This window comes from Myiozetetes cayanensis, unplaced genomic scaffold (assembly GCF_022539395.1).
Source record: "Myiozetetes cayanensis isolate MyiCay16 unplaced genomic scaffold, myiCay2020 scf1, whole genome shotgun sequence".
Taxonomy (NCBI): Eukaryota; Metazoa; Chordata; class Aves; order Passeriformes; family Tyrannidae; genus Myiozetetes; species Myiozetetes cayanensis.
Genome location: NW_026086604.1, coordinates 130,767,614 through 130,793,521, shown reverse-complemented (window position 1 = coordinate 130,793,521; position 25,908 = coordinate 130,767,614). Strand labels below are relative to the sequence as shown.

The window sequence follows — 25,908 nt, the reverse complement described above, 5'->3', positions numbered from 1 at the left end:
AGGAGATGGAAGAGGTGAACAACTTTGGCCCAGCAAAGGCTTTGAGTTGTTGGAAATCTCCTGAATATATGGACAGCCTTGATCAGTGGCATTCCCAGAGCACTCAGTTGGTTAGAGTATGGTGCTAATGACACCATGGTTGCAGTTCAGTCCCCATATGGGCCATTCACTTACAGTCTGGATGTGGTGATGCTTGTGAGTCCCTTCCAACTCAGAATGTTCTGTGAAATCAGAAACAGTTCTGTGAAATGCCTTCACCCCCTCCAGAAATACAGGCACTGCTGAGACAGCAGCAGAGCAAGGAATGCACAGTCCTGCCAGGCATAAAGGAAGGAGAAATGTGGTCTGTAGCTGACTGGCCAAGAGGGTGCCTGGCCTGCCTGTGTGCCAGGCCCCACAGACATGAGGTCCTTGGAGCATGTCCTTCTCTGGCTGTGCCCAGCTCCTTAGGAAACAAGCAGTTGCTTACAGGGCAAACCAGCCTGAATGTTCCATCTCATTTTCCAAAATGTCAAATAATTTGGTAAATAAATAACTTTCAGATATAATACAAAGCTATCCCTGTGCAATGGGAACAAGCAGGCTGGAGAGCATGCCACAGCTTTCTGCACAGCATTTTGTCTTCTGCTTCAGCATGAAAATCTAAGCCCCCACAAATATTTGCTTGGCGTAACACCAGCTTTCCGTGCTTTGTCAGCTCTTGGAGGAACCTCACACCAGGGAAGTGCTCCTGCAGTGGTCCTCACGCTTCAGCATTAACACAGACTCTGCCGAGGTCTCACTGATGTGTGATGCTTCGTGTAAGCCTGTCTTTGATTTTAAAGGATGTTTCTAGCTTGTCTGTAGCTGTCCCCAACACAGATATTTGTCAAGGCAACAACAGACAAAGCAGTCTGCCTTTGTTTGTTTCTTACTGTGCTTAGACGTGTGGTGTACAGGTGTGTGACTAAATTAAGATTTGAGAGGACAAACCTTCTGCCTTTCTTGCAAGTGTTTTCATTGTGTTAGTGCAGTCATGACTCCTGTAAGATTCCTCCCCAACATAATCCTTGCCCTCTTTGGTACTTGCTGAATCAGTGCTTCCTGAAATGACCTAAGATCCCTTCATAAGTCATCCAAGTCTTCATAGTACTGTTCTTGTATTACACATGCAGGATTATTATACAGTCCTTTCCCCAAGTCCATTGTACTGTATCCTTCACATATTGTCTTACTCATTTCTGAGTGCTCCCCAGATGCTAAATCCTTCCACATGTAGAGTGTGACATATAATTTTCCAGCACCTGTGCTGCTAAGCTTTCTGGGACCCAGCAGCCCAGGTCACCCCACTCATGCTCTGGTGTAGTTATGTACATGATCGTGGACTGCAGATAAACAAGAGGGTAAGAATTGACTTTCCATAACCCCCAGAGATAACAGCAGGTGATGGGCAGTACTGGATTAGGTAGCAGGAAATGGAACATAATGCAATCTTCATTCTCTGTTCAGATTCTTTACCCCCATGCTTTTCTTGTAATTCAGGGTGCACTGAAGTGTGAGGAAAAAGAGCAGGTGTCCAGGAAACACCTCTCAGTCAGAACCTTAAGGGGACATTGCATCAGTTGGACGAAAGCTGTAAGAGCCCCCAAGTCTATTGGACATGTCTGTCACAACAGGGGCCTCATCACAACATGCCATCAGCCATGTGACAGCGTCAGGGCACTGCCAAGCAGCAGTGCATCACAATTTGGCTGAAGTTCCTTGCAGTGTGACCTACTTCTTGAATCTGTTCTCTCAGAAACTTCAGATGAGTAGCAGATTAATCTTTGCCAGACTAGGCAGGAGACAGTGCCATTGTCCTCCTCCTTTGGAAATGGTCAGGTTGCCTTGCTGTGTCCTTTGGAGTTGAACATGAAGCTTTGAATGTACTTTGAACATATAGAAGTCACTTGATTCTCTGACCTGTTGGCTCTGTGCTTGCCCAGGCTGAGCTGCTGCACTGTTGGGATGGTGTGTGTCTGTCTGCCATCTCTTACAGTAATGAACATGCTGTCTTGCAGTACTGCAGTTAAGCATTAAGCTGTTGTGGGTTTTTGAAGCCTGAGTTCATGTGGGTTGCTTGTCCTGGGTGCAGTTTTACCTGCAATTGGCTTTTCAAACTGCCGTTTCAACTGAGCATGTGACACGGTGGCAGGGACGGCAGTAGGTTATTGTATATAAATTGCTCCAAAGTCCAGATCAGATTCACAGAATACCCTAATCAAATACCCTAATCAAATACCCTAATCAAAAGCACAGAAATGCTTTTATAGAGGATTTTTCATTAGACAGCTGAAAAGCAATCCAAAAAAGGTGTGTACTTGCCATATGTCTCTGTGAGGTGCAGACCTTGCAGCATATGACTTGCATCCAAATGAGAGTTTCACTGTCATTTTAATAAAAAACCAGTTATTTAATAGGTTTTCTGTAGATACAGGTCCCTTTCAGTTGTATTTAAGAGCCTCAGGTTTGGTCTATGTGGAAATAAAGAGCCAGAGAAAAGGGAAATGTTACCCAGTGGCTTAGAAGTTCCCAATTTCAGTTCCACCACATATGTACAATGCTGTAACTAAGGTCTGCCCTATAAATAAAAATGTGATGCATCTGGCAGCTTTCAGTGCAGATTATCCCAGTAGAATGCATTTCTTCAACCCACTACTTTGTTTCTTTCATCAGCCCCAAATGCCATCTCTTGCACACCACACTTACCTAAAGGCTGGGCTGCTGCTGGGACAGCAGCTGCGCCTTGTTATGGTGTGGGTGTGAGGGTACCCCACTCTCTGGGACAGGCCAGACATGGCATTTCTGCATATTGCTGGAGGTAGGATTTTATGCACTTGGCATCATAAACTGCAACAGACAGTTTAGGTGCTCTTTGACTGAAGTGCAGTTTTCCAGGCTTATATTCTGTTTAGGTCTCATGTTAGACATTTCTTTTTTTCTGGATTTGCGCTTATGAATGCAACAAAAGGCTGTAGATTCTCCCATAGGCCTGGGCAGTCATGGACATACACAAGTCCCACATGACTTTTGAGTTACAGGAGCCTTCCTGAACAGGAGCCTTGCCTCTGTGCATGATTATTAATGGGATTGTCAATATAGCTAAATAGATGTATTTTGTAAGGAACATTCTCATAGAGTAGTGAATGATCTCTTATTATGGCAATATGCAATCTTTAACAGCTGTAGAAAAACAAAGTTTTGATTTTTCTGTCCACTTTCACCATTAGCTGCTCCTGTACTCCAGAAACCTATGGGCCTCACTGCACCTTGAAGTTTGATGACTGCCAGGAAGGATCTGAGGTCCTCTGTGAGCATGGAGTCTGCATAGATGAGGAAAGGGATCAGCACAACAGGGTAAGGAACATCGTAAAAATCTCATTATACAGCACAGCATGAAAAACCAACAAATAATACTGAGCACCACAAAACTGTGCAACGCACATGGCTGCTGAAGAACAGCAAGAAATGCCACTATACAACATAACCTAACCTCTCTGTTGTCCCAAGGACAGCAGAAAGAATCAAAAATGTCTTGTGTCTTGTTAAAGGTACTTGTCATAACATTAAATCTACTACTATATCCATAGGAAGCTTGGGAATATTCTTTGAATAAGTCAGTCTTATTTGAAATATAATATTCTGACTTTGTTATTTGGGGAGTTCTAATTTACTAGAATATTTTACTACTTAAATGATTGAGAAGGACAAACGTCATGAATCTTTTTTTCCTGGGAAAAGGCATACCAGTGGAACATTGCCAGTGGCCTGGAACCTACCAGGGACCGGGGCTGTCTGGTGACTGGGTGGTTGTTGCTCATCCTGGGTGCTCCTCAGTGTCAGCTGGAAGTGGTCTCTGACTCCAGGCTCAATCTTTCCAAACATCTGCATTGGGTGGATGCTAGCACACCCTTGAGTGCTTTTCTGGAGCAAGCCAGCTCATTCCATCTGGGCAAGAATCTGGGTACAGGGTGTTCATTCTAAAGGGACGGATAGAACATGCTAGTTTTGGCTCTTTCCACTCAGAGCAGCCCTCCAAAACTACCCAGAAAAGCCTGTGCTCCTTAATGATGCTATATGTCCATTCACCATTCCAGTCACAGCACATATTTTTTGGTGCTATGCTGTAAAATTATTTCTTTGCTTAATCTGTAGAAGTTTCACAACTCATTATTTATTTTCTGCCCACTTTTTGTGGAGAGAGCTTTTCAGAAGGGTTCAGTGTTGGCTTAACAGTGTCTGCTCCTGTGACTGTCAACAATAAAGCTCCCATTAGCTTTAATTGGACCAAAGCTAAATAAATGCTGAAATCTGGCCATTAGTAAAGTTTCCTAGAGATAAAACTGTTTTCCTAAAAGAAAACATATATTTGCAATGTAATGCCAGTGCTGCACATTGCATAGATTACTGAATAGTTTGATTAAAAGTAAACAGCCAAAATGACTTAAGGTTGCTTACACTGATCTGTTTACCCTGGTTAAAAAGCATGTAGATGACTTTTAATTATGTTTATGTACAGCTCATAATTGCTCTTCATTTTCTCTGGGAGCTTTGGGGTAAATGACAGATTTCTTTTATGAAGCATAATGAATGAGCCCAAGTTGCTTCCATAATCTAAATAGGTAAGTTCAGAGGAAGAAATAGACTGAGAAAACTACCAAAGCAAGTTATAAAACAGAATACACAACCTGTGTAATTCTCTGAAAGCTTTCTTGCTATAGATTGAAAATAATCTTATAAAATTGACTCCTCCTGCCTTTTTCTTGGCTGTTTCAAATGTCTTAAATATGCAATGTGATGTTTTCTGTGGCAGCCCAAGTACCGCTGTATGTGTGACACTGGCTGGATGTCCCCTCCTGGCAGCCCTGCCTGCAGTGCTGACATAGATGAATGTAGCCTCCCTGATCATCCATGTTCACAGGATCCCTTTGTGCAGTGCCACAACACTCCAGGCTCCTATTCATGTGGTCCCTGCCCCACAGGTATCACGTCCTTCCATGATCTCAAATGGGATGGGGTGGCAGTAAGTACTACTGCCCATGTGTCATAAACAAAGAACCAAGATGAAGTAAATCCATGAAATGCTTTGGTCTGTACTCTAGAGAATAAAAGCCTACAGATTATGTCTTAATCTAGCTAACACAGGCAGTGGAATCTAATGTGTGATTTATCCCATCCTAAACTGAACATTTAAGTAGGTCTGATGTACCTTCATGCTCGCAGGTACCTTCATGTCCATTTGTGTAATAGGTCTGCAGTACTTTCATTATCCATATGCTTACTGCCCTAAGGCAATGTAAAAGTCTGATTGTCCCCTCAAACCATACAGCCTACTGTTCCTCTTCTGGAGATGGGCAGGTGGTGTCTATGGGAGGAGGTTTTGAAGTAGTTAACTGGAGTTACAGTAAAGCAAATCATACATACGTGCACTAGACCAGCACTGCCTCCTCTTCAGGTAAAAGTGTGCTTGATTCTGAAATAACCAGAATACAGTTAAAATAAAATATTCCTGCAAACACAGCTCCACCCTGTTGTGTTTGTAACCTAATTTGCTGACTGGTATTAATTTTAATCAGTTATGAGAGGGACAGGTCTTATGTTGATGAAGTGAAATTCAGAAGTTGTATTTTTGTGCTCTGTGAAAAGATTTGGCCAAAATAAAAACCGAAACAGGTCAGTCATTTTCTATTCTAATGTCCTTTCTGTGTTGCTTTTTAGGCTGGCAAGGAAATGGCTACAGTTGCCAAGACATTGATGAATGTGCAAGTAGTAATGGAGGCTGCTCAACAGCACCCATGGTTCAATGTATCAACACAATTGGATCCTTCCACTGTGGGCTCTGTCCACCAGGTAAAATGGATTTCTTGTTGATAATAATATGGAAGGGCTTAAAAGATGATGATTTAACACACTTGATTCTGTTTTGTGGTAGATTCAAGAAGCTGAAAATTGATTTTACAGGAAGTGTCACATATGCAATACAATACTGTAATACAGAATGCAGAGTCCAAATATGTTCAAACTCCTTCAGCTATTAATGAACATTGTATAGAGTATGTCACTAAAGATGATACTCTGATACGTGTTTCTCTTGTACTGGGTAACCCTTTTCAGTGTAAGAGCCTTGATTTGAAGAAGTACTTACTTTATAAAATCATTAAAGGGAAACAAGGATTGCATAATTATGATAGTAATTTCATTGTCTGTATTAATTGAAAGAGTATCCTGTGTGCCATAAATCGGCTGCATTGTCTATCATAAAAAAAAGGCCTTGATAATTGTCACGCTCTGAATGCTGTCTAAGGCAGCAGAATTTCCATTGCAGCACAGGTCAAGCAGTGGAAGTGGCAACTTATGTCTCCATAATTTGTGGTTTATGATTTAAAATGCTTTCTGAAATTCATGCTATAAATACTAGAAGCACTAACAGGAAAAAGTCTTTCTAATTGACCTTTTGATTGCTATTTAAATGGCAATAGGCTGCAGGTAGTGAAGACCCTCAGTTACTGAGCTGCTGAAGGGGTATCACCATGCTGGAAATGTGGCCTCACACAAGTTTTGGTGACGTCAGCTCTGGTCACTCGGAGTCATGCTGCAGTGCTTTGGTCCTGCTGAACTTCCTGGGAGGAACTGGGTGTTGTGTTTGAGACCCAAGGACAGCTCTGGCATGCAGCAGGAAGTGTGGATGTGATTAGGACTGACAGGGTGCAGATGTGTAAGGAGGGCAGCACATCATGGCTGAGAGACATGGGTTTCTATGGCCTCACTGACCTCACATGTATTTGGCAAACACTGATATATCTTCTTTTCTACAACCATGGGAGGATTTAGTTACAATGATAGAATCCATCCCTGCAATGCAGAAACCACAATAAATATTCAGGGTTTACTTCAGTGGCTATCTCAACTTTTTCTTTTTAACTGCAGAAGACTATGATTTTACACTGTAAATTAATTTTTTACTCACTAGCTGTCAATTCTCAAAGAACGTAGTTTGTTACAGACTAACTGAGATTTACTTCTGAACAGGTTATGAGGGAGATGGACGAAGTTGTACCCAGGTTGATATCTGCTCAATAAATAATGGAGGGTGCCATCCTTTGGCTACTTGTACCTCAACTCCAGGTATGATGCTTTCTTAAATACTATAAGTAATACCAGACCTCTGTCTCCCAAGGAGAGGCTGGTTAGGGTGAATCCACTTTGTAGAAACATATCTAGATTGCAGCCTCTTCTGGACAGTCAATTTTGCCTCACCAAGAGGAGTTTACAGGCAGGTTAGCTAAAGCCAGCAGGCCTTTCTTTCCACAAACACTGAGAGAAGCATATTTAGGCTTCACTAAGGATAAGACTTTATCCTAAAACTATGGAGACCTTCACCATTTCTCTTTGATGTAGTTTTCTAATTATACATCTGCTTTTGCTATTCTCCTCTCCATAAATGCCTTTTGACTACTCCCACCCCTTCCCATGAAGGTGACCTGGGATTTTCAGGTACTCACAGCAAAACAACAGTAGGGATCTGGGCATTGACCAGGGAATGTGTCAAAAGATCAAATAAGTTAGAATTATATAAAATATAATGTCAAGGACATTTATGGTCATTGGTATTGTTATTGTAACAAGGACTGAATTACCTTCTGTATCTTATCTCCCAAGGACCAATGCCATTTTGTTCCTGCACACCTGGGTACACTGGAAGTGGATATGGTTCAAACGGGTGCTCTCCTCTCAGTGATATCTGTCAGCTGCAAAACCCTTGTGCAAATGGGCAGTGCTTGGTAAGTGCTGGGTTCCTCACAGTCAGTGACAAGGTTGTGTAGTTATAACCACTACGTCAGGGAGACTGGTGGGACTGAAAGCTGAGTGCAGACACAAAAATGGAAATGAGGGAAGGTCAGTGGGGAGTGCAAGATCAACAGATTTGGGGAAAACAAAGTAAGTTTCAGGGCACACAAGCCATTTTCTTTGTGTGTAAAGTAGAGGCAGCAATCTTGGTACTCATGACATGAGAAGTGGTCTGGTATCCCATGCTAGTGATGGAATCCTAGTGCTGGTGGAGGACAACTCATGAATGACTGTCCTTGGTGAGAGAGGGAAGTCATTTACCACCCTGGATCGTGGAGGAATTGCCCGTGATAATAAACCAGGACCTCTGCTGACCTTCAGACTTTATATCCAGTAGAGTTAGTTATGTGTTTCTAGTCTGATCTTGTGAGAGCACTTCTAGAGCCTCAGGCTGTTTATATGGATCTGGAAAGGGTGCTTTAAGGGAACTGGTTGCCCTTCTGCTGGTAACCAAGTGTTTTGGACCTAAACTGATCAATGGTGTGAATTCTTTCTCTTGCACAGTGACCATTTAGTTTGTCCACATGGACCCTCTGAAGGATTTTTGACTTCCTCAGTGAGGAGTGCTGTGCTTAGGGAAGTCCATACTGCAGACCTGGCAATTTTGTTGTGGAGGATATTTATGATGATGATTTTGGAGAAATGTTCACAAATACTAAATTTGTTGTTCCAGTAAAATATTTTCCCATCTATCCAAATTGGTCTGCAGATATCCTCTTTTTGATTGTCCTTAAAGGCACAAGGAAAATGGAACATATAAGATAGATTTGGAGGTGTTAGTTTAACAGTGGGATTTTGATGATCTTAAGGGTCTTTTCCAAGCCAGATGTTTCCATGATTCTATGGTATGTTATCTATCCCTTTTTTCCATTTTTTCCACATTTTTTCCATTTTCCACCCCACCCCTTACCAGCATTCCTTGCTCTCTATTCTGTAGATACCTATTGTGTCTTCTCTCAGATATTTAAAGGGTCTTTCATGACTAGATCTAATCTACTTTTCCTAACTATTTAGAAAGTATTCATTTTAGTCAATCTATTAAAGATATGACATCTTCCCCTAAGTATATCCTACCATACAAGAGTAGGCAGTCATGGCTACAAACTACTACCCAAAGATAATAACACAGTCAGATAGTTCAATAATGGGACTACAGAAGCATCTAATAAAATAAGAGGAACAGCAGAGCTATATTTGGCCAGCATAATGACAGAGGAAATGTAATGTTAATTAAATATCAGGCAATGCAGATCAGAAAACTACTTTTCACATTCTAAAGCAATGTTCAGAGCCCTAAATACACATAAAAATCCTCTTCCATCATACTGAAAATCTCTGTTCGGGACACAGAGGATGTGAATAGAGAATACAAAGGAAAACAGAGAGTGTAGCACATTGATGGTATGTCATCAATGATGGGATTTTAGCATATGCCTTGAAATACCATATTCAGCTTAACCTGTAAAGATTGTGTCTACAGAACAAGAAGTATAATGTAGGAGAACATATGAAATTAAAGCAGTTAGAGATATAGAAAGACTTGATTATAAGAAGAAGTAGTAAAGGTTGAGACAACAGAAATGGAAAAGAGACATACAGAATAAGGGATAATGCTGAAAAAGCAATTAAATTATTTCCATTTAACATTCCTCAGGATAAAAATGAAAGTTAACAGCACATTCAGATAATATGATTGACTGAAACCAAGCAAACACTTTTCTGTTTTTGTTTTCTGTTTCTGACTTTTTTGAAAAGTAATCTGAAAGATCCTTACAAAGAAATAACTTAATAAAAAAAACCCGAAGAGCTAGGTAATCTGATTAGACTTTAGGTTTATTTTGGTATTCACCAGTGACCATCAAGGCCAAACACTGAGTGGAGGCCTCATTGCAGTCTGCAGCTTTCTCCTGAGGGGAAGAGAAGGGGCAGACACTGATCTCTTCTCTGTTGGGACCAGTGACAGGGGAGGTTTGGGCTGGATATTAGAAAAGGTTCTTCCTCCAGAGGGTGGCTGGCACTGGAACAGGCTTCCCAGTGAAGTGGTCACAGCACCACACTTGCCAGAGTTCAAGAAGCATTTGACTGATACCCTCAGGCACATGGTGTGACTCTTGGGAATGGTCCTGTGCAGGGCTAAGAGTTGGACTTGATGATTCTTGTGGGTCCCTTCCAACTCGGCATATTCTGTGATTCTGTGATTCCTTTACTCCAATATCTCCTCATAAAATAAGTGTAAATATCTATCTTTCTGCTGACTATAGTAATTCCTTTAGGTGATTCAGATTCAATAAGTTTATTTGATTTGCTTGTACCTGTAGGCTACAATCTCTGGATACTTCCTGCCTGTGTAATGGGGGCTGGACAGGCCCTAATTGTACGGAGAACATTGATGAATGCCTTAGCAACCCGTGCCAGAATGGGGGGAGCTGCACTGATGGGATCAACGGCTACTCCTGCGAGTGCACCAGCGCCTGGACAGGACCACAGTGCCAGACTGCCCAGCAAGGTACAGCCAGGACCTCCTCCCCAGAAGAAATGGGACACCAGGCTTTAGCACAAAGATGCTTTGTGTATAGCACTAATATGTGAATAAGAACTGAGTTATGATGCGAAAAACCAGCCCTCTTTTGGGGGCATTACAGGTCCCTGTCCAAATTCCCTCAAAGTCAGAGATTTCCAGGAGTTTTGTTTAAAGCTGGTTTTTTTAATAGTAGGAATGCAACTGTGAAGTTGATCTGCAGGCCCACTGGCCTTGGCTAGATGTTAACATCCTAAAATCAGATCTCTGTTCCTGAGAAAGTGGTCTTGTTGAGAAAGAGGATCCAGTATAAGAACAAGAGAATATATTGATGTTTCTCTTTTGTATATACTATTTCATTTGTTGCAAAGCTGAGAGCTCCTGACATCAGGAGGAAAAGCCAGAAAATGTTTTCAAACAGAAATTTAATGAAATAAATGTTAACCATGAAAATGAGGGACTCTGAGTTTTGTAGAGTGACTGCAAGGTCCTGCCTTTAACATTTCTTATTATTATCACTTTTTCTCTTTGTTTGGGCTTTTTCCCCCATTAGTTTTAATTAAACAAGGTCAGGACAGCATTCCAGTGAGTGTCACTGTGGTAACTATCTGTCAGATGGCTCATTTTTATTGAAGGTTGCTGTCAAGGAAGCAGATTAAATTTTCACAGAATATAGAATGTAAAACTGCCACTGATCCCCTTTAAAATTGGCTGTATTTTAGAGCTTTTTATGTTTTCCTTAAGTATCTAACCAGTAATGTTTTATTATTAAGTCCACATTGAAAAAAATTGATTTTTAACCCTTCATAATGAAGGGATGGAAAACTAGTTTTTACCCAGTGAGAAAACATAATGTACCAACTGTTCTTTTAGTTTCTAATCAAGGAAAAAAGAATATATTTTATTACATAATAGTTTTGAATCTGGTTGCTTCCTTGCATTGAATGGTTCAGTGAGAGAAGAGACCATGGTATATTATGAGAGGTATTGTCAGGCCCAGAAATCTGACTACAGAGAATAAATGGGACAATAAAAATTCTCATGGATAACTCCTATGATGCACCACTACTCAGAAAGACAATTTTACATCATGTTATCTTCAAGATGTTATTTCATCATGGGGAAAAATTTAAAGATTCGATCTGGAGGTAACCTTCTGGAAGCAAAGCAGCTTACGGACACTGTCCTGAAACAGAATCCACATCTTTTGGCAGTATTCATGTATTCCAGATGAAATTACTTAATCTTTTTCCAGGAACTACTTTTCTCTCAGGGAACAATTTTGCTCGTTTTTTGCGATGTCATTCCACTTTAGAGGAAATCTTGAAGAGTCTTTTATAGAAATTATCTTTCACCATTGTTTTAAATGTGTGAGACTCCAAAGCTATGCAAGAAAGTTAGGTTTTGTTTAAGTCTGTGTAGTGACAGCAGAAAGTAACCTTTTTAATTTTCTGTCTCTTCCTGCAGTTTGTGGAGGATACCTCTCAGGCTCCAGGGGGACTTTCAGTTACCCTAACAGTCCAAACAGCCAGCGATACAACAGCAGGACCAGCTGTGCTTGGGTTGTTCAAACTAATTTCAATAAGGTAAAATAGAGTTCAGATTAAAGAAACCCTCACTCTGCAGGACCCTTCAGCTCTGACAGAATAAACATAAATACCTTCATGTTACAATGTTACAATATTGTGATCCAATCCCCCGGAATAAATAGTTTTTCAAAAGACTAATTTTCAGATCCTTACAAGCCTTCAGGCTCCTTAGCCTGAGAATTTGCCTGGGTTAGATTTTCCAGGTTTTTCCTATTGAGCTGAGGGCTAGAGTTTATTCATCTAACTCCAGCTACAGCAGGGACCTGTTCTGCATTGCTTTAGAGTGGGATCTGTGAATAGCTACATGAGAAAAGCTGTGCTCTGATGGGCTCCACAGTTGGTCCCTGAACTAAATGACCCCAGAACAATTTAATGCTTCTGATTTTCAGATGTTTCTGATTTTCCAGAGCTGTAGAATGCTGAATTCATATTGTCAACACTTTGTGTAGTAACAGCATTTGATTTTTTTTAAGGATTAGTTTTTAAATGTTGCACTCAAATGTACATTCTGATTCTGATCTGCAGCTAACAATTCCACCTATGTTATAAATAGCAACTACAAAATAGTTAGCATGAAACTTCTTGCTTGGGATCTAAATATTTAATCTATTTTTGGCATTTTATGGAATGAATGAAGTAATTTTGTAAATCAGTGCTTGCTAGCTGTTTATACAGGGTTTTTTTAATATATATATATATATATATGTACACACACATATATATATGTGTACATGTTATCATCTTTAAGCCTGGGAGCCACTACTGTCTTCCACAGAGGATATTAAAGCAATGAAGAGTGAAGAATCTGAACAAACTTAAAGCTGTGCATGTCACTAAGTATCCAGAGTAGGCTTATGAGACCCTGATTTTATATGTGCAAAACAAGATCATTTGATCTTTTAACTCCCGTTACAATACTTTCAACCATAGCAAGGATGAGAAATGCTAATTATCTGATGACAAACTGCCATGGGAAACCTGGACTAAATATTTTATGCAGTATTTCAAGCCTTTCACATGGCTTGAATATACTCATACATATGTATATTTCACACATATAACACACACAGAAAAATGGTCTCAATAATTAGTTTATAGAAATAATGTTCTTTCTAGAAAACTTCACTGTCTAAATTCTTCTCTCTCTCTCTCTCTCTCTCTGTCTATTTATCTTTTCTCTTTCCTTTTGACACATAAGATTCTTTAATATCTTCTTCTGTTCTGGAACATTTCAGTAAATGGCATAATGGCTCTAAAGCTCACAGATTCTCACAGATGCATGAACACATATGTCTGCTCTATACAGTTTCTGCACAAACAGTGCCTCAGCAGATAGAAGAAAAAGACATTTCTTCTTTTCTTCTATTAGATTCTGCGTATTACTTTCCCGTTCTTCCAACTGGAGGCAAGCAATGATTGTAGCTCTGACTTCCTTCAAATCCATGATGGGCCTTCAGCATCAGGGCACATGCTGGGAAAATACTGTGGCTCCTCAGCTCCTGAGGAGCTTTTCAGTTCCCACAACTCTCTGTATTTTTGGTTCTACTCAGACCACGCCTTTACGTCTGGAGGTTTTACTGTTCATTGGGAATCTCAGGATCCTGGTAAGTTTGATGAAACATCAAGTAATTCAGCATCTTCATGGCTTTGGAGCAAAATCAATGCCTTATATCCTTTGATCAGGAAACAATAGGAACAGAAGGATAATATTTTACTAGTGAGTGAGGCTGAAATGTAGACATATATATGCCACTTCAAAATATTCAAAGTCCGACTCTAGGCCTCTGCATGAATGGCTTTCTGCTGGTTTTTTTAAGGTTGTTTTACGCCTCCTGTGAGGAATCCCCCAAAAAGTATGTGTTCCTGGAGATGCCAATTCATCTGATCAGTTCTCTTTTCTCACAGAAGTATCTAGTACTCTGAGCAAGCAAACTAATGTTTTTTGCCACTAAAAATTTGTAACAGGCTAAAGAGTTTGAAACATACTTTCCAAGAATGAGAGATTACTAAGAATTTGATTTTAAAGAATATATGAACTTTCTGGTATGATTTGCTGTGGTTTCTGCCTGAATTCTGCCTGATTCCTCCAGGTGGTATGGCAGTTCATTTCCAGAAATAAACTCTAAATCACCTAATGTTACATCACCTAATGTAACATGTGTATTATTAAGAAACAAAATAGTGCATTGGGTTATGGCTTGAAAGAACCATAGAGTACAAATGTACAGAAAATTCAGGGGAGTAACAGTTGTCTTATTTCTAGAAATATTTATTGAAATACTTTTAATGTGATTTTTGATGTTTTCCTTTTCTTTTCCCTTTAATTGTCATTATTAGATAGATAATTATTAATTATCGAATTTGGGTACTTAACAGTGAAAGCAGATCTTTTGGGGAAAAAAATAACACCCACAAGAAATTTAAAAAGGAGAGTGGTATAGGTGTGATTCAACTAACTGTTCTTTAGGTATAACACACAAGTTACCCCTCCCATTCCCAACTGATGCACTGAGATGGATGTTTTTTTATTACAGGTATTGAGACTATTTACAATGTGTAGAAATTCTGATCAATTTTCTAAATCCAACCCAAACTCTATGCTTTTAATGATTCTCTGAAAGATATTTTCATCATAACTGGGAAAGAATCTCTCTTTTACTGTACAAATCAGGAAATATTTGGAGTTCTGCTTTTAAATTTGAGTTGCAGAATTAATTGTAAAACTTAAAGAAAGAAATAACTTAAGGGTTTGTTTGGCTTGATCTTTTTTTTTTTTTAATTTATTCTAGACCCTAACGTGGTATCTGGTTTTGACACTATGGGGCAATTCATCTTCTGACCTGACACATAGTGTTAAAGACTGTTCTTCCGTGTCTCTTTCTGTTAGAATGTGGTGGTGAGCTGACAGGTACTTATGGCTCGATAAGCTCTCCAGGATATCCTGGTAACTATCCTGTAAACAGAGATTGTGTCTGGACCATCTCAACCAGTCCTGGTCTCCTCATCACATTCGCTTTTGGCACACTGAGCCTAGAACACCATGAAAACTGCAGTTATGACCATTTAGAGGTAAAGCGTAATCCTGAATTATGATAACATTTCATGTTTATGTTATTGCAAAACAAGCTATTTCAAAACTTTCTGTATGTACAGAAGGGGACTGTGTGAAAATTTAATCCTGTGTTGAAATGCTCATTTGTATTTACATATTCCAGACATCCATGCACAATCAGATACAGGCACTATAACAGAAAGGGGTGGAAATCCTCCTCCACTGAAGTCAGTGAAGTCTTGTGAGTGGAAAGGATGGGATTCAGGCCAATTACCTGGTGGGAAGATTTCTCTTTCTTACAAAGTTCAGTCTCCAATCTCATTGTCAAATGTCAACCCCCAGAGAATTCGTCAGCCTAAGGGAAACTAATCAAGAAAGTGATCTAAGTTAAATAGGTCAATATCACAGTATAGTCCATGACTTGATGTGTGAGCTTACGGCTTTTTATCAAGTGTGATGTAATGTTCACAGAATTCATCAGTACCTATTCATGGAAATGAGAAGCTGTTTTGGAACAGCAAGTTCTATTCAATGCAGAGCATGATTTCAAGAAAACAGTTCAAGAGTAGATATCCTGATACTTTATTTCCCTTTCACAAAACCCTTGATAACTCCTAGGAGCATTATCACAGCCATGCTGATGGTTCTGTTTGCTGGTTCCTGTGTGTTTGGAGGAAACTTCCTGTGAGCTTTCCCTCCACCCACTATCTACAGTATCTCCTGGGGCCTCCAAGATAACTTGAGGAGTGTTGATACTGTTCACAGCTGGCACACATCTAATAATCCTAAATGCTGATCTGTCATTCCGTCTAGATTCGAGATGGTCTTCTTTCTCAAGACCCTGTCCTTGGTAAATACTGTAGCACTGAATCTCCACCCCCACTCAAAACCACTGGTCCCTATGCATGGATTCACTTTCATTCTGATGACTCAGTTACTGATAAAGGCTTCCACATTCTCTACACAACATCTCCTGGTAAGTAAAATTCAGCACTGAAGGTTGGTCTGTGACATTCTCAAGATAGAGCCAAGAACACATGAATGGATGTAAAAACACTTGCTCTCTAATAGTATAGTAATTCTCTTTGATTTGCAGCTGTTGGACAGAAGCAGCCTGAAAAGCAGTTACTGTACTTGTGAATATCTCAATTGGTTATTTTTTCTCTTAATATAGCAGATCCAAGTTGTGGAGGAAATTACACAGAGAGTGAAGGGGTTATCACATCCCCTTTCTGGCCTAACCCGTATATCAGCAGCCGACAATGTATCTACATTATCCGACAGCCAGAGGATGAAAAAATATTCCTTAACTTCACCCATATGGAGCTGGAGAGTCATACTGGTTGTTCAGCAAATTATATAGAGGTGATTTCCCTTAATCAGTTGATATGAAGCGTTGATTACATGTGTGTACAAAATCACACATAACTTCCATCCCAAAGGCTACTGCAGAAATAGGTGTTAATCAAAGGACTAAGTATGCACATCTATTAGGATGCAAAAGTCACAGGGGTTAAAAGAGCATGACTTTGTATTTGGAGTGAAGCAAAGATAAGAGAACAAGAAAATCTGTCTACTTAACACTAATTCTTAATCAGTTGTATGTTATTAGGGTACCTGCATGTCAAATGCAAGAAAAATAGAATTAATACCATAGCTACTGTGCAACATTTCAGGGAGTCATGATGTTACGTGGAAGACCTTGTTCTGACACTGCAAGGAAGCACACCATAGAAGTTTTTGTTTGTACATACATGTACATATGTCCATATCCAAGGAAGTGGTTGAGTCACCATTCCTGGAAGCATTTAGAAAGATGTGTAGATGTAGCACTTAGGGAAATGGTTTAGTGGTGGGCTTGACAGTCATGGGTTTATGATGGCTGGACTCAATGATTTAGAGGTCTTTTCCAACCTAAATGATTCTATATACATATGTAAAGCCAATAGTTTAGTGTTGCTATAACTGAAATCTTACAAGTCTAAGTCGAGAATTCTTATTAGTCTAAATCTAATTTTTATTTAAAAAATAGTATAGTTAGAATGTTTCTATATGAAAATGTAATAACAATACAGTAGCAATGTCAATACTAACTGAAATCCACTTGAGGTGGCTTTTATGTTTGCTTTTCCTCCTATCTCTCTTTTCAATGGTCTACAGCTTCATATTACATACAGTTTTACAACTATAGGGTGCCTTTTAAGTATTGGAGATATCAATTCTTCATTTTCTTTGTTATCCCTAAACAAAGTTTTGCCGAGCTCCAGATCTGCATCCCCCAGGTTGCCCATGGGGAAGGTCTGACATGGTGCTGCACTGGCTGGCATATCCTGGGGGCTGGGGGGCTCCTCCCAGGGGCAGAGCCAGGCCATCCCACAACCCTGGCCAGGGAACAGGGCAGCCCTGGGCCTTGGGCATCTCCCAGGGAATGGGGATGGACTGAGGCCAGACCAGGACATGGGCGCTCAGGGGAGCCTGGCTCAGCAGAGCCCGTGGCTGGACAGAGCAGGGTTGTGGGGAGCCAGAGACTGGCCCAGCTGTGGGTTCACTGGGGCAGGGACTGGCAGCCTTTGGGGACTGCCATGGGGTCCTGGGCTGTGGGTAAGGCTGGCCTAGGGGAGTCATGGTGGTGCCCTCAGGGCCTGACAAGCTCTGTATGTTGGTGACCTCTGCCTCTTCTGTCACCCTGTCCCTGTTCTCCTCTGCACTGCACTCTGACTTGCCATGTCTCAAGGTATCTGCTGTTGTGCTCAGCCTGTGTGTCTACATAGAGTCACAAATACCACATCCCACATGGGATGAGTGCTGGGTACCGCTGTCTGTGTACAAACTGTGGCTGTGCCATGCAAAGGTTAACAGAAGTAAAAAAATACTGGGCACAGACACTGATCAGTGAAGGTGCTGCTGCAGCTGGAGCAGGCAGGAGCCATCCCTGTGGCCCTAGCCAAGCGAAGGATCCAGTGCTGCTGGCCATGTGGTCCATTGCAGGTTTGGTTTTGCGTTTAATCTCCTCTTGACCAGTGAGGAACAGGCCTCTGCGAGCTCCATGCTGTTAGTCTATTTTTAAAAGATGTTATTGTGCTGACATCGTTCCCTTCCCTCCTCCTCTAATTCAAAGACCTTGGTTGGAATGAAGTGTAATTAGTTTCTGAAATGAGAGGGGAAGTGTATTTAATGAAAACAGACAGCTTTTGTTTGTTTGGCCTGGTACTCCTCTTGCCTAATTGCTGGCAGAACAGCAGCTAAATTCACAGCAGCCAGAGAAACAAAACCATTTCTGTTGAACGCCATCGGTTTGTATTAGTTCAGCAAGGCATTTACCTCGCTGTTTGCTGATCAGCCACAAACTGTTCAGTTTCCCTGTTCTTCTGCCCTCCTCTTCTTCCTGCCTTCTTACTCGGCAGCTCAGCCCAGAGCAGAGAAACAGGACCAACATTTTCTGTCTGGGACAGTCAGTACAACCAAAGTACAATGCTCTGTTATCAAGGCCTGATTTTTCACATATGCTTTTGTAAAGTTGTCTCTCACTGGGTTTTATAGTGAAAGGAGTGAAGGGTTTTATAGCTGGGAAGCTAGATAGCTTTTACTGGTTTAAGTTAGTTTGTAAGTCACTCTCCAGCAATTCTTTTGTCACATTGAAAAGGTGCAGATTGTTCCCATCTCTGGTGAAACCGGGAAACCTGCAGAGTTTTCATAGGACAGCTCACAGGCACTTGCTCAAGGAGGGATGTTTAGTGTCTTACTAAGGAAGGAACAGGCTGGGACCAGACATCTGCAATAAGAAAATAGAGACAGTAAAACTTATTTAGGAAAGGCTGTGTCATGGTGTTGCAGAGGTAAAGTGTTAGCCAAGACTGCTCCTTTTCCATACCATCCTTCTAAGTGGCAATAGGAGACATTACTCACATGGTTTAGAGAACCTGTTATTTTTATCACTACTCACTGGGCTATATAAACCAAAAATGTAAGGAAAATCAGCTCGAGAAAAATATGTAAACTCCTGTGAATTATAGTTCTGGAAGCTTTCACTGCTGTCCAAAGATTTTTTAAATATTCCAGCACAAATTCTGATCTTAGCTGCTCTGCAGTAAATCCAGAATAATTCTGTCATCTTAAAGTCAAATTCCAGAGAAATTAAAAATATCCATTAATCAGAAAACGCTCTCACCAGCTTGAGACTGCCAAAGCTGGGCAAGCGGGCCAACCCCTGCCTGCTCACCAGGACACCAACAAGTGTTCCTTGCCTTCTCTCCCAGCCCATGGATGAATACAACTGAGGAAGAAAGAACTGATGATTAGAGGCTATCTGAAAACTGAGTGTTCCTACTTTGCCAATGATTTCACTGGAATGGTTTTTTTGGATTGACAGCATATGGATGCATTTACAAGCAGTTACATCTACATGAGCTGCCCCCACTATTGTAGGAGAAAAGAGCTGTTTTGTTTACTGGAGAATCTTTGGGAGAAAAATTGCATTTGTTGCTTGGGCAAAGCACAGAGGACCTGTCTTTTGAACCTTATCTTGTTGGCTGCCCTCTTGGAATGAGACAGGCCACCTCAGAGATATACCGGTGCTCTGCCTGGTCCCCTGTTTGTACTTATGGATTAATGGACTATGGATTCAGGGTCTGAAGTTCTGAGGTACAAACACCTCTTTTCCTTCTAGTCCCCTTGATAATCAGGATTTATATTCAACTTTGGGGAAAACATGTAAGATACATTTCTCCTATGATTAGCAAATTAATTCAGGTCAGTAGAGTGGCAGTGCAGAAGGCAAAAGTTGGATTCCTGATACAACTTCATTGTCATTATCATGCATTGAACCTTTCAGATAAAGTAATGGAAAGACATCATTGTATCTCTTTACTGCTTTAGGGACTTAGAGTTACATCTCCTGTTCATGACCTGTCTGCCTGCATTGAGGTATGGGTGTGATGGAACAGATGCTTTTTCTGGAGAAATGCCATCAAAAATCACTAGAAACTTCATTGCCAGAGCAAGAAAATCACAGATACCATTTTATTCTCCAGCAGATTTTAGTGCTGGCAAAAATTTCATAGCTATCATTGGTGAGCACCTTACCTGTCTCTTTCATACTAAAGATGTCACTTTTGAAAACATAGGCCCAAATAGTTCTAAAACTGTGGTTCACAGAGAAGATCTGTTTCATCCTAATACCCTGTGACAGCAGCATCCAGTCCTTCCTTTGAGCTCTCCTGAGTCCTGTCCTTGTGCCAATTACTGTGATGGCTCTTTGCCGCTCTTATAAATACATGAAAAAGTTACTCCTTTTGTTTTTTAGCAGCTCTTGTGAGATTATAATTTTATCTGGATATCAGATCCCAATGCTGGTATTAGCTAACATTTTTCTTTTTTCTTTTCCATGACTAGGTTCGAGATGGTGACAGTGAGACATCTTCTCTTATTAGCAAATTCTGTCATAGTACACTCATGTCTCCAATCACTTCTACCAGCAACAGTCTCTGGATCAAATTCAAGTCTGATGCTTCTGTGCAAAGAGCTAGCTTCAGAGCCATTTATCAAGTTGGTAAGATTCACAGTGAACTGATCTGTAATTTGGACATTTCAGTAATTTCCGTGCTATGTTATTCATATAATAGGTTTAAGATAAACTTCAAAAGAAAGGAAGTAAAAAAAAACAGAGTCGATTTATTCATTTAAGATACCATCTGCAGTAGGTCTGTTGCAGACAGTCCTAGCATGCTTGAAAGTGGGCCCCTCATTGCTTCTGTTAATGATGAATTGCTTAGTGCTAATATACCGAAGATGATGTAGCTACAACTCTGCCTAACCCTTTCTACTTTCATTTTTCATGTCTTTTACTTCTTAATCCCCAACAAACCTATCTGTGTCTGTGAAACAAATGAGTCAAATATGTTAGTTTTCATGGACACATTTAGTGTCTTCTGTATATGCATGTTTATGCTATACCTATAGTAATATGTTCTGTTAAATGTGTACTTATAGTACTTAGGTGATCTGTAGTAGCTACTGTAAGAAAATAGGGTTTTAGGGCAGGTTTTTTTCTCATTTCATAGTAATATTTGATAGACATCACATGATACATCTCCTGAAACCATTCATCACAAGTACTGATGGCTGGTATCTCTTGGCAGTCTGTGGAGGTTCCTTGTCTGGAGCAGGCACAATCCATTCACCTTCCTACCCCAGGATTCCTCCTCACCCAAAGACCTGTGAGTGGATCATCTCCCAGCCAGCTGGTCAAGTAGTGATTCTTAACTTTATCGACTTTGACATTCGAAATGCAACCACTTGTGACTCAGACTACGTTGAGGTAAAGAATTATATGCATATACTGTGAATAGCAGATACATAATCTGTGTGTTCCTTCTCATACTCGTCTCTACCAAAGCAGAACTGCTTGACAAGCAAGCACTCCTTACAGCAGTCACAAAACCTTTTCCAGCTTCATGGTGGAATCCCAAAGCTTTTCTTGGTTCTCCAAAGATATTATGACCATATTGATAATCAGAGACAAGTATTATGTGTGTTTAAACAGATAGGCCTGGTTTGGGAGGTTTATGTGCCAGTTACTGTTGAGGGTGTAAGATCTCTTTTTCTCCAGTCTGACATACCTCTCTTGATGGGCAAAAGGTTGCATTGTATGTGCCTGTACTAGAAAACACATTGAAGAAAGGGTGGGGTTGACTTACTAAGAATCTCTTATGGAGTTCTAATGAATTAATTTGTGCTTAATACTTGAATATAATAGAAATTTCTAAGGGATATTTTGAATACACTTTTTTTCAGGTCAGAGATGGCAACAATGGAGACTCTCCTGTTTTGGAGAAATACTGTGGTACAACTGTACCATCTACAGTGCAATCCACAGGGAACAATCTCTATATCAAATTCAGAGCTTCCTCTCTTACCAACCTTGGATTCAGAGCTGAGTATTGGCCATTAGATACAGGTAAGGCTTGTTTTGTTGTTCTCTATGTAGAACATTGGGACTTGCCAAATTTTCCTGTGGACTGAAAACAGTTGGACATCAAGTTTTTTGATGTTGCAATGGGATATAAATTCTGAATCACTTACTTTGTAGTATGGATCAAGGGAAAAAAGAGTATGAAATTTCAGAAGAAAAGTGACTAATTTTGTAAGTGCCTAACTTTTTTTATAAATATATCATTTAACCTGATGTTTTAAATCTCTACAGCATGTGGAGAGACTCTCACTGGACCATCAGGAACCATTACAAGTCCTGGTCATCCAGATATCTACCCACATGGTATTAACTGTACCTGGATTATCAACACTCAACCCGGCTACCTTATCCGCCTGACATTTACTTCATTTAACTTGGAGTTTGATTATGATTGCAGAAAGGATTATCTTGACATATATGACAACAGCACTGCACAAAAATTGGGAAGGTGAATATGTCCATTAGCCTACAGACCTGAATCACTTTGGAGTGAGCACTGATCTGTAGATCTTGACATCCCATTTGCTTTCTCAGGTTTTGTGTATAAATTATTTTCTCTTAATTACAAAAACAATAGAAGCAATTTCTCTTCTAGGATAGTAAAAGTGGTTTTGCTTTCTTTGACCATGGAACGAGAAGCACTTTTAAGAAATATTATACGAGAAGAAACTAAGTTGTGTCAAAAGGATAGCTTTATTAAGGACAAGTTTCAATAGCTGGCATTTTCCAGCTCCATTAACATCTTTATTTATGGGAAATAAGTTCAAAAACATAATATATCTGTGCTTAGAAATGGCATGATTTTAAACACTTGAAGAAGTGAAAGAAAGATTACTTAAAATACTGTGCATTTGGATCTTGGCAAAAACTAAACAAAAATCTGCATTTTGTAGGGTTTAGTTTTCATTTTCTCCTGAATTTGTGATTTTATCTTAAGGAAGAATCTTTTCTTTTATTCCTCTTCTCCAATTGGTGTATACACAGGGTTTTCTTGTTGCCCTCAAATTCAAGAACATCTGAATTACTTAGGAGCAGTATCCAGCTGAAGCTACAAACCGTATAATAGTTGGCTGACATGGCAGTATTTTGGAAAATAAGGAACAAATTGCTCTCATAATGGTGAGCATTTTGCAACCTTAGTGTTTGGCCAGCCACTCTGACTCCTACAAAGAATAAAGTATATTGTAGCTGCAGCATAGTCTAATTCCAATAAGAATTTGACAACTTGATGAACAGTTTCTTCTCTGACTTTGCAACACCTTAGATCTGTACCCTTATACATGTAGTGTGCTATTTAGTCCCGTGATAGAGGATATATAGTTGGGATCTGTAGCACTCAAAAGAGAGAACTATGTATGTGTAGCTGTTCAAACTTCTCAGGAAAGCTGAATCCTCTTCCAGAAACACAGATGCTTTATAAAGTATTGCCATTCATTTGGGGTATCTTTTTGCTGCAGGTACTGTGGAAGATCAGTGCCCCCATCTCTCACTAGTGGTGGCAACATGATGATGCTGTACTTTGTGACAAATCACAGAATTGCATCTGAGGGCTTCTCAGCTAATTATATCTCCCTGAATGCATCAAAAGGTAATATGTCAGTCTGTTCATTATGCAAATTAAATGTATTCAGCCGTCACCATAAATAACCACTACAAGAAACAGAAACTTTATTTTCTGTGTTAACTGAAGACTGCCTGGTGCCTTTTCTACCCCTTCTTATTCATCCTGCTTTATTCAAAAGCTTCCTCCCTGGGAAAGCAGAAAGCAATTTCTGTAAGCAACACTGCTGCTTTCTTTAAATGTCAGTAAAAGCTGACATGGCAGAACTGCATGAATTATTTAGGAAAAGTATTTTCTGAATTTGCTTTGTCCACTCTAAGCTGAGTATGTGCGATCTAGGAAACATAGTGATGATGGACAACTCACTTGAATGGGAGACTCTCGGGTACCATAAAAAATTAATTTAGTCCCTATAAGGTTCAATACTGAGGATGGTTAGAGAAAGGCCATATAGAATAAAATCTGATAAAGCAGCAAAATAACCTGAAAGCACAAGTGGGTTTTTTCATTACAACAGAGTGCAGCATTTCTGTCCCCACAAGACTTCAAGTGTCCTGTTATGCCTTAATTATCTTCTTTAAGTATCTTCTTCTAAGGGACCAAGACATACATCAGTGTGGTAAACAAAGAATGACTGTTCATTCTCTTAGTTCTCTTCTCTTTTGGAGAACAGGAGGAATTTCTTCACAGAGAGGGTGGTTAAACATTGGAATGGACTGCCTGGGGGGTTGGTGGAGTCACCATTCTTGGAGGTGTTCAAGAAATGACTGGATGTCATAATGCTGTGGGGAATGGAGGGGCAGGTTCTGCCTAGCATAATTAAATCACCAAAGAGGCAGAGTGGGACAAGGGAAAAAAAGTAAAAATGAGAATACATTTTTAGCTAGGATGTTCATGTATCTATCATCAACCAGTTTCTATATGGTTTGCATGTGTGAGTGCAGAATATGAGTGATTAATTAGGTGAACACCAGAAATTCATAGTACTCATCCATGCAGTCATAAATTACCAGTGGCTGCTCACTGTTTGCTCCTATTTCAATAATTTTGTTTTTCCTAATCCTGAATTTATTCAACCTGTTTAAAATCAACAAAATTTCCAATTTCTACATTTTCAAAATAACTGCTTTCTTGGTGACAGCTTGGAAATTTTGGCTATTATTTCATCTTTTAATCTGTGTGTAGGCCAGACCAGTACAGATTTTGCCATTGGTGTTTTATTCACTATCAGATAACTTACAAATCCAAATAATTAATTTTCTTATCTGCCTTCATTTGTATTTGAGTTATCTGTCATGAAAACCAAAAAGACAGTACAAACAATTAAGATTTAATGAGAACTGTTTCAAAAGGGAAATTTCTATTTGCTAGGAAAAAAAAGGCAAAAAACCCAAATTCTACTTCTAAAAATCTTTCCAAGAAAACTGCAGTTTAAAATCCAAGTTCTTACTAATGAGAAGTTGTGAAATTATCATCCTTATAAAATCTGTTATAAACATGTGTTTGCACCTGCCAACTGTAACTTCTGTAAATATGATTGTTGCTCGTATTTTTTCCTTTTACTTTACCTCTGGTTACTATGGAATGGATTTCAAACTGTGGCTTAAAAATGCATGTCTTCTTTCTCTTCAGTGCTTCTAAAGGACTACAAATTATATAATATGTTTGTATGAAATTAGCACTATGTAATATCTGAATCCTAACTCTATACAAAACATATGACTTCTTTTCCCATCCTGAACACAGATATCTCTACTTTTCTTCAGCTGAACTGGGCTAACTCTCAGTTTATTCTCACTCTGACCTAGAATGAGAATCTCTAGAATAAATGCTTTGTGATTTCAACCACTATGGTTTGTATAAATATGGCAAAGCAGGAGATGGGTATTGAAACGGAGAGGTTGAAACTATCATGTTTTCTTTACACAGATTTGTTTCTCTAGTTCTCAGAACAAGCATAGCATTACTGTAATGTTTTCATATACACCAGACTGCTAAAATTATTTTTTAAATTAAGAATAAAGTGTTTTACAGTTTCTGTGGCCTGAGAGAAGGCTACCACATGTGTGTATGTGGACTTTGCTCTGAGAAGCAACTTCCCTTCAATAATATCAAGTTTAGTTTTCCCACTGTGACATGTTTAGGCCTGATATTCATGTCATGTATATCCAGTTACACTAAGGTAGCAAATTACTGAACATAATCATATCTGAGAGATTTACCAAAACTATGATTTTTTTTTACATCTGCTGCCTATTTTCATTTTTTTCTGCTGAGGAAAACATGGTTCTAATAATGTTTCTTGTGCAATAAGAATCCTTCATATTTTAAGTTATGTTTTCTTAGCCAGCT

At 39.7% G+C, this 25,908-nt stretch overlaps 1 protein-coding gene across 1 annotated transcript in view; it reads left to right on the top strand.

Moving 5' to 3' along the window:
- Nucleotides 1-25,908, top strand: part of CUBN (cubilin) — a 143,044-nt gene that overhangs the window by 3,989 nt on the left and 113,147 nt on the right. The window contains 17 exon segments of the mRNA XM_050324671.1: nt 3,249-3,375; nt 4,832-5,000; nt 5,737-5,868; nt 7,048-7,143; nt 7,678-7,799; nt 10,185-10,205; nt 10,207-10,372; nt 11,852-11,970; nt 13,343-13,577; nt 14,861-15,042; nt 15,839-16,001; nt 16,200-16,390; nt 20,417-20,573; nt 21,163-21,341; nt 21,818-21,980; nt 22,227-22,443; nt 23,453-23,583. Of these exon segments, the coding sequence (XP_050180628.1) occupies nt 3,249-3,375; nt 4,832-5,000; nt 5,737-5,868; nt 7,048-7,143; nt 7,678-7,799; nt 10,185-10,205; nt 10,207-10,372; nt 11,852-11,970; nt 13,343-13,577; nt 14,861-15,042; nt 15,839-16,001; nt 16,200-16,390; nt 20,417-20,573; nt 21,163-21,341; nt 21,818-21,980; nt 22,227-22,443; nt 23,453-23,583 (2,570 nt within the window).